The following is a 9,309-nucleotide window of genomic DNA, read 5'->3' as shown; positions in this document are numbered from 1 at the left end:
TCCTCATGTACACCTGCAGCTGTTTTTTTTTTTTTTTTTGCATAGAACATTCCAATTATTATTATGCCCATGATTTTTTTTTTACAAAAATGTTTGTAATATGTGCACACGGGGAAGTAATCATAAGAACGCGGCATTAAATACAAATCCAGAAAAAATAATTTTTTTTAACTGTAACATACTAGGAATCCAAGGAGCTAGATTATAGAAATGGGTATTTTAAGTGGCATTAAGATTACCCCCTGTCTGGTTTCATGGACAATATTTATTCTTTCGTCCTAGTTTTGGCGGTTTGAGAACCAAAAAATCTGCTCTATAGTTGTTTTCCTTCCACTTTTCCTAGGTCTAGCAGGCCTTCGTGTAATACAGGATGAAAGCTTGTCTCCACAACACTGGTAGTAATTAACGTTACTTAGCAGAAAGACTTCGCGGTTCCATGATGATTTTCAACAGAAAAATCTCTCTGGAACTCACTGTTAACAATCAATCCTAATATTAACCTCATATCAGAGATTTGTTAAGCCTGTTTGGCAGAGTAAGGTCGAATATCTAGATACTCAAGGGTCTAGGCTGAGCTCTGGCTTGGAAAGAGGCTCCGAAGCTGGCGTCCATCAAATCTTGGTATGTTCAAGAAATGACTACTTTTCCTTTCACAGGGTTGTGAGCTAGCAGCTCTGGAAAAGTGCTTGAATCGCTTTAGGGGGAGAGAGCTAGCCTATCGTGCTCCACATTGAGGGAGAATGTGAGCAAAAGCTTTCCCCAGAAAGTTTTCTTAATCTCTGAAATCCAGGGATGTGATCTGTGTCCACCAGCAACTGACAAGCATCTATGAACTGCCTGCTCCATCCAGTGTACACTGGGGTTAATGGGGGCAAGATGGGGTTAAGCAGGCAGCATTTAGGTAGGAACTATTTCCCACTTTCCCCCAAGGTTTTGTAATCTGCCATACCGTGAATTAAACAAAACACCCGCTTTTGAGCCAGTGTGAAGTCCACCTCCCTGCGGCAGGAGGAATCCTCTACCCTAACAGGAAGAGACCCTTTTCTGGGAAAGTAAGTTTCCCCGAGGATCTGCTCTCCGGGCCAGGGAAGGCGATCCCCGAGGCCCTCCGTGGGCGGCTCCACGCGTCCCCGCGCGCCGGGCAGGCAGGCAGGCAGGCAGGCAGGTGTGGTCCCGAGCCTGGGCACGCGCTCGCTAGCCGCGTCCCCCGCGCAACCGGGGTCCCTTCTCGTCCCCCGACCCCGGCCCCCCGCCTTCCCGGGCCCGGCCCGCTCAGCCGGCCGCCTCGCTCCCCGCCCCCCGAGTCTCGTTTCAGTCACCCTTTGTCCTTCCCCGGATTGGCAGGTTTTATTATTCCGCCTGAACAATCCGGCCGCCCAGTGGCTGAGGGTCGCTGACGTCGGCGGCAGAGCCGGGGAGTAGTTGGGATTCTGCTCTGTCAGTAACACATGTGTAAGCGCCGCCGAAGGAGCGAGCGAGCCGGTTAGAGGCCCGCGCCGCCGCCTCCGAGCCGGGCAGCAGCAGCGGGGCAGCCGATCGGTGCAGCGCTCCCGGCCGGCCCGCCGCTCTCCACTCCGTGCGCCGTCGCGCGGGCCGCGGGGCCGAGCTTGCACCGCCGCTCCCGGGCCGCGGCTCGCGGGAGGGGGAGCTCGGCCAAGCCGCCGGCGGCCCCGAGCGGGCGGGCGGGCGGGCGGGAGGAAGGCGGCGGCGGCGGCGGAGGAGGAGGAGCGCGGGCGCGGCGGGGGCGGGGGCGCGTACAAAGTGAAGCCACATTGCCAAACTTGCAGCCGCGATTGCAGCAGTGGCTGCCGCTGCGCCGCACGGGCCGGGCCGAGGGCGCCTGCAGCTGCTCGCGCGCAGCCGGGGGCTGAGGACCAGGACCCGCGGGCTGAGACTTGACACTTCTGCGCCGGGCCGCCTGCCACTTAGCGTGGGGCTCCCTCTACCCGCCCCAGAGCCACGCGATTAAAAAAAAAAAAATCAGCCCTTAGCCCCCTCCTCCCCTTTCCTGCTTCTGCGAGAACTCCCTCCCTCCCTCCAGCTCCGCCGGCCCCGGCGCCCCTGCCCTGGAAGCCGAGCGGCTCCGCTCGCATTTCGCCGCCGCCGCCGCCTCCCGCAATATTACAATATAGGGGAGAAACAGGTAAGGGGGTGGTTGGGGGCACCGCGGGAGGGGAGGGGGCGAGGAGACGGGGAGCTGATCCGGGCCGGGGCTGTTTTCTTTGGCTTCCTTCCCTTGAGCGTCCCAAATTGCAAGTAAACAATACGTCGCCTTAGATAATGCGTGAGTCTGAAACTACCCGAGGCCGGCCTGCGAGCTAGCACCGAGGGCAGCCCCGGGCCGCCAGCTTTGTAGCGGTTCCTTGCTTACAAAAGGGTTCTTCTTGGAGACCAGGCTGGTGGGGACCCTAGAGAGGGCTGGGGGCAGTTCCAGTTCCTAAAGGAAAGGCAGGGGCTGCTTGGATGAGAAGTGATGTGTGCGGGGGGGTGGGGGCGATAGTCGTGACCCCCCAACACTGTTTGAAACAGAGACCGAAAAGCTCCAAGTGACCAGGATCCGGCATTGCCGGTTCTTTTTAAAAGAATTCCTCTTGGCTTATAAGTCTTTTGTTCCAATCCAGGAGAAATCCGGTGAATCACCTAATTAAAATCAAGACATGAATTAAGCATCCATTTTTGTACTACAAATGGCCAGCGCTACGTTTGTCCCTCCCTTGGTCTCCATTAAAAAACACCAGAGACGTTGTTAAAGGGGGGCAGATTTTGCCTCTAGCTGCCAGCTCTGCTTTCTATTTCACTGACTGTCCCAGGACCTAAATTGCTTGGCTATGTAATTACTAGAGTATAAGCCTATTTAACTTAAAAGCTTTCTTTCTTTCTTTTTTTTTCCAACTCTAAATGAAACTTGATGAGGGCCCGTCCTTAGTTATCAGGGGAGTCAGTTTCTGGTCAGTCCTCTTGATTCATCTCTTTTAGATTTAATCAGCATTAAGGTATTGCTTGTCCTTAAGAGCTTTAGCTAATGGGGTTACTGGATGCTTTTCTCAGTGTAATGTTTCCTTTTCAAAAAAAAAAAAATACATATATATTTACCTCTCACTACAGATGGGGGCGGGGAGCAGCTCGGAATCTCCTCCCTCCCCCTCCCCTTTTCAAAAGGAATTCGGAGCGATTAAAACGTTGAGGGGGGAACAGTTTAAAAGACCTAGGGCAGGAAATGCAGATTCATTTGGGTTAGGGCTGAAATTGTAACAAAAAGCAATTCCTCGAGTAAATGCATCAGATAAATCAATTTACATAAAGGTATGATGCATTCGGATAAATGCAATGCTAATGGGTTTTAGAGCGGTCCTGTTTCCAGAGTCTCAGGGTTGGGTTACAGCTTAATTGGTGCAGTTCTTATCCTGGTTTATTGTGCGGTCACTGGACACACGTTCCGGGACTCTTTCGGAGGAAATGTGTTTAAGATCGGCCTATTTAAGGAACCGGAGTCCTTTCGTCCCCTCTCCCCTGTTCTTTGCAGCAGTTAAGTTGGGCTGGGGACAGACAAAGTTCGCCCTCTCCCTTCTGAGGTACCAGCTGAATGTCTTGAGCAGATAGCTGGGAGCCTGGGGAGCCCACACTCTCGCCTTACATAGGACAAAGACAAAACAAGCTGCTTAATTGGCAGTAAATAACTTGATCTTTTTATAGAATAAGTGACTGGAGAAACACTAGGACTTTATTGGACTCCGGATTGGAGGCAACAAATTAATCGCTTTAAGCTGAGCTTTATAAATTGATTCCTATATTATACCCCAGTTGCTTCTCTTGTGGCATTCATTAGAAAGTGTGTGTGTGTGGGGGGGTGTTTAAGAGCAGTTTTGGGTGACAGCAGGACTGGCTTGAATTTAACTTGTGTGTCCCTCAATAGTGCCTCCTCGCACATTATCTACCCCCCCCCACCCTTTGGAGGAACAAAGCTCTAGCATTTAAATTGCTGATCAAGGGCAGATTAGCGAGACCAAAGTGGAGAGTGTTTGTATAGGAAGTTAACAGGCATCCTAAAGTTCAATGATCTATTATCCTTGCCTGTGTCCTGAAAACACTCATTGATCTTCAAAATGAAATGAGATTTGGAACAATAATGGGAGATGGCGGTCACCACAATGGCATGTGAAAGGTGCTGTTTAAAATACGAAAAACCAGTTTCGCAACTTTACACCCGGCACCCCCCTCTCCTCTCGCCACCTTGCCTACCCTCCCACCACCTCCATCTCCCCCTCGGCCTTTCCCTCCCTCCTCTCCCCCGCCCCCCCCCCCCCGCCTTGCAGAAAGCCCCGAACTATTTGCAACTTAGGAACTGCAGCCTCACCAACCCCGGCAGAGCTCGGGAGGGAACGTGGCTGCGGCGGGGCGGCCACCTCCAGCGGCCCGCGGCTGGCTCGCGGGGCTCGGCGGGGGCCGGGGAGGGGCCGGGCGCGGCGGTGGGTGGGTTTGACCCTCATTTGCTGGAGGCGGGCGGCGGCGGGAGGAGCGGGCGGAGGCGGGCGCTGGGGAGGGGGGGGGAGGAGAGGAGGAGGCGCCGCGAGGGGTGGAGCGCGCCACCGAGCCTAGCTCTCGGAGTTTTGACAGTCCCCGAGCTGAAATTGTCAGCGGCGGCGAGCGCTTTGGAAAGTTGAGAGCAGCTCGTGGCCCCAGAACAAAGCTTGAGAAAAGTAAACAGGCGGCTGCTGCCGGCGAGCCTCCCTCCTTCCCTTCTCTCCGATCGGCCTCCTTCCCGCCCTGGCGCTGCTGCTGCCTTCCCTTGCAGCCACTCTGGGGGAGGGAGGAGGGGAGCGCGCTGGCTTCAGGCGCGCGGAGGTCGACTTCTAACTTTTGCTTCGTCCGTTTTGTCTTTCTCTCTCCCTAGACCATGGTGAATCCGGGCAGCAGCTCGCAGCCGCCCCCGGTGACGGCCGGCTCCCTCTCTTGGAAGCGCTGCGCAGGCTGCGGGGGCAAGATTGCGGACCGCTTTCTGCTCTATGCCATGGACAGCTACTGGCACAGCCGCTGCCTCAAGTGCTCCTGCTGCCAGGCGCAGCTGGGCGACATCGGCACGTCCTGTTACACCAAGAGCGGCATGATCCTCTGCAGAAACGACTACATTAGGTAAGTCCACTGCCTTTCTGCTAGATGGGCGAGCCCAGCAGGAGAAAGGCCAGGGGTCCGCTTAAGGAAGGAGCGGACATCTATGGAGATACATGACAGACTTGACTTAAAAAAAAAAAAAAAAACCAAAAAAAAAAAAAAAACCCTCTAGTTGGCGTCATTTAAGGGACTCAAGAAAGCATGTGTTAATTTTACAGTATTAGATGGCAATTTAAGGCTAAAAGCTCTGGCCTGGTGGCATTTGGGCGGTTAAGTGTCCAAGGTTGAGCCCCTGGAAGAAATTCTAAGTGTAGCCTCAGCTTGGGCTTCAGGTTAAAAGTAAGCATATCTGAAATGTGGACGTTCAGGTGCTTTCTCAGAGCTAAGTGGGGAACTCACACTCAGAAACAAAAGGTTTATTTAAAACTAAAAGTGCACTTAGTGAGAAATTATTCCTCTCTAGTGATGGCTAATTATGATATTTACATAAGCACATTTCAACTTTTTTGAGGGAAGTCTGTGACTCATTCTTTGTGCCCCTTGAGAAGAACCCTGATTGCCCATCAGTTCAAAGACTTGTAATTCTTTTATAGTAAATAATAATAATAATAATAAAAACAAGACTCTAGTGGTAGCGTTTTTCTTCGTAGGCTCACTGGAAAGGTTTAGTATGCTCACTGTTGGTGTGTGCCTTTTGGTGGAGAATGGGTTTTTTTTTTTTTAATATATTTCATTTGAAGAATGTTGGGGTTTGCTTTTTGTTGTTGCCATTTGTGGCACTGCCCTTGATCCCCAAAAGAGACGATAGGATTATGCTAATCTTGCATTTTAAAGCAATGTATAGGAACAGTCATGTCTGGGTAGGCAGTCTTTTCCAACAGGCTTCAGGGCAGCTAATGGAAAGAATTCAGGAGGTCAGGTGCCTATAGGATCTTTTCAGGTGAACTCAAGCTACTTAAACTCATTAATTTGAAAGGAGGCATTTGAAGGATTACACATTTAATTTGAGTAAATGGTTTGATAGACTGATGCACATGAATGCTTCTAGGAGGTGTTCTATTTCAACATCCAGTAATTAAAACACACACACACACACACACACACACACACACACACACACACACACACCGGTGCTAGAGAAACCTCACACTTGAAAGAATTTCCTTCTGTTTGTTTCTGCTCTAAACCTTTGTCCTTATAGTGATTAGTAAAAAATTCAGTTCTGTCTTCATTTTGGGTAAATAGTGGATGAGATAATTTATTCAGAGTTTAGCCCCACTGTGGTTATCATCATCTGTGGCTGATGCTGCACAAGATCCCAGTATAGTTTGGTGCTGAGTATGGGTGTGTTTGCCTCTGGGATATCATTAGACTAAAATGATGGAGTAAAATGACGTTTGGTTATTCGGATAATGCAACCCATATCCACTCTGCTAGCATCCTCAATCAGTCAAGTGAAAGAAATATGGGAGGGGGAAGCTTTTATTTTTAAATTAATAGGGCTGCATTAATTTCACTAAGTGTTCTTATAGAAGTAAATGTTGGAAAGTCATCAGGAGCTTGGGTGTAATGCTAGCTGGTTCTCCTTCCAAGCCATGCCATGAGCTTTGACAGTATTATAATTAAGTGGAGACAAAAGTATGGTAAGAAAGGATAGTGGTTTGAAGTGGAAACATTGACATTGCAGTTAAGATTTGGTGAATGGTGCAGTTGGGGGTGTGTAGGGTGCTATCTTCTGATTACCACTAATTAACCAGGAGATGGGTCCACTTGGGTTCCCACGGGACAAGTTTAGGCAAGTGGCTTCCTGGGAATGAAGTCCATTCCGTTCCTTATTCTGGGGCCAAATAATGAATGCCCTTTTGGTATTTTCTTGAGGTCTAGTGGAGTCTTGCTACTATTTTGCCTCTGAACTTGTGGACTGGAATTTGGCTTGCTCTAGAACTAGCTGCTACCCTAAGAAACTTCTGTCTGCCCAGAAGAGACATTCTAGTTCAGTGCCAAATGCATCATGCACAGCCTCACACTTTGCTCATCACCTCAGACTTAGCCTCCTGGCCAGCCCCATAGAGATACCTTAAGTCATAACTTTTCTCTGTCTTTTAAGGAACCCAAATGGTGGGGAAATGAAGAATGTGCTGTCATTCTTTTCCCTCCCAGATATCCCCTTTCCCAAACGCCCCTGAATCCACTTGTTGGGGGACCATTCATTTCTTCAGAGACCAGGGAGTACTGAAGAGTGGAAAGAGTGGTCTCTGCGGGTCACCTGGCGAAGAAGACCCCTCTGCCTGGCTGGGACCACACAGCAGTTTATTAAGGGGCTTTTGTACAGTCTGACTTTGTGGTGTTTTTTGTTTTGTTGTTGCTTTCTGAACAACCAAGATTTGGCTAAAAAGCTGCAGGGATCTGGGCGAGGCCAGTGGGGGGGGGGTGAGGGGTAGGAAGGAGAGGGAGGTGTCCCCCCCTATTCCTTCCCCCACTCCGTGGCCAAGTGTCGATTGAGCAGAGATGGGCTTCTGCCTCCTCTCCTCCAAGATTTCAGATAAAGCAGCGGCCTTGCTGCAGCGAATCTGCACAATTAAAAGCTTTAATTAGTGACTCCTCCATTTTCTTAGTTCTGATGGGCTTTATCTAATGAGATCTGGTCTCTGGCTTAGATCTACTCCGAATGACGTGTCCGCAATGAATGAGAGCTTCGTCGCAAACAAAACATTTAATTAACAAAATTGGCCTCTAAGAGAGGGAGGGAAAGGCTAGAAGCGGGGTGTAGGGAGGAGGGGGAGGGTGGATCTTAAAGGGACCCACGTCTGGCTGACCCCTCCACCTTCCAAAAGTCGGGGAACCTTACAGCTGCCCTCCCCCCAGCTCCCGACCCCTGGGCTCCACCCAAGCGCCATGGAGTACCTTTGCAAACTCCCGATATCCCCCCCTTTAGCCCCCCAATATGCTTTCCTCCACCCCCACTTCGGGTCGGGTGACTGGCGCGGAAAGTATGGCCAGGGAGGAAGTTCGGAAGCAGTCGGGTGGGGCTCCGATCTGAGCAGGCCAGTGGGTGGGTGGCCGGCCGGGTCCACGGTGCGGGGCCGCGAGGGGGCGAGCGAAGGGCAGGAGCCGACGCGATGGCGCTGGTGTCCCTGGCTCCACTCGGGCGATTCACGTGGCGTCCGCAGCCGCAGTGAGCTAGATCTGAGCTCGGGCCCGGGCTGGGGGTTTGAGGGTGGCCCGAGGTGGAGGGTGTGTTTAGGGAGGGGATTCGCGTTAGGAAGGGAGACGCCGCCAGGCAGCGAGTTCATTTCCCTGGTAATCAACAGCAAGCTGCTATATTCAGAGAATGCTGTCCCTTTAATTGAACAGGCTAGGTAATTAAATGGCACTTTTCCAATAGGACGTGCTAGGTAAATCTAATAGTTGGTTATTTAATATCACTTTGAAGTCTGCCCACTCAAGCACAATGACAGCACAGGAGCATGTGAACTATTAGCTAGGAAAAAATAAAAAAATAAAAAAACCAGGATCTCAAAAATTAATTAAATCGCATGCAATTTAGGGGGAACGTTTATCTTGATTTGTCATAACAGAATTAATTCAAGGCCTCCAATTCACTTGGGGGCAGATCTGTTACTCTGAATTAACCAAGCGTAATTTGGCTGATTTTTTTTTTTCTCTCCCTCCCCTCTCTAATGCAGTAGTTGCGATTATGCACAGCCCCCCTCTTAGGTATAAATAGCTTCTGGTGCTTTTAAGGTGCTTGGACTCTAGTTATTCCAAAGTACCTTTAATGGACTTGGCTCCAGGCATAATTTCTGGGTTGCATTTCTTTGTTACATTTAATATAGCTGGTGCAGAATTTAGATTAAATATAGGATCCTGCTGGAAAACCAATTGCTTCTAGATCAGTAGCTGTGGATGTACATTTTTCTCCTCAGATAGGTTGCTGATATTTACTTGCAGGTACAAATGTGTACCTTTCAGCCACTCTCTGGGAAATGTACCTCTCCGATGCCTAAAAGCAGTTTAGAAAACACAGCCAGGTAGCGCTCCATATTGCATGTATTTTGCCTGAAGTAATAATGCCGTTGAAAATAAGCCCACCTATTGGCCATTGAAGTTACTGAAAGATGCTAAGCGTTTGATGTTAAACTAAGAATACAGTTTGTTTCTCCATCTCTTCCTGCCAGCCAGGAGATTGGGAACTGAGCA

The 9,309-nt window shown here is 50.2% G+C and overlaps 1 protein-coding gene across 3 annotated transcripts in view; it reads left to right on the top strand.

Annotated features, from left to right (window-relative positions):
• The first annotated feature begins 1,723 nt into the window (after positions 1-1,723).
• Lmo4 (LIM domain only 4) overlaps positions 1,724-9,309 on the top strand; it is a 16,276-nt gene continuing 8,690 nt past the window's right edge. The window contains exons 1-2 of one of the 3 annotated variants that reach the window (XM_051194703.1): positions 1,724-2,143; positions 4,892-5,130. In XM_051194703.1, coding sequence (XP_051050660.1) covers positions 4,895-5,130 — 236 coding nt within the window. In that variant the 5' untranslated portion in view covers positions 1,724-2,143; positions 4,892-4,894. Of the gene's footprint in view, positions 2,144-4,118; positions 4,467-4,540; positions 4,698-4,891; positions 5,131-9,309 lie in introns of those variants that run through there. The other 2 variants (XM_051194701.1, XM_051194702.1) reach the window with 2 other exon arrangements.

Source organism: Phodopus roborovskii, unplaced genomic scaffold (genome assembly GCF_943737965.1).
Source record: "Phodopus roborovskii unplaced genomic scaffold, PHOROB, whole genome shotgun sequence".
In the NCBI taxonomy this organism is placed as follows: Eukaryota; Metazoa; Chordata; class Mammalia; order Rodentia; family Cricetidae; genus Phodopus; species Phodopus roborovskii.
Note: the sequence above shows the minus strand (reverse complement) of the source record. Positions and strands in the feature narration are given on the sequence as shown.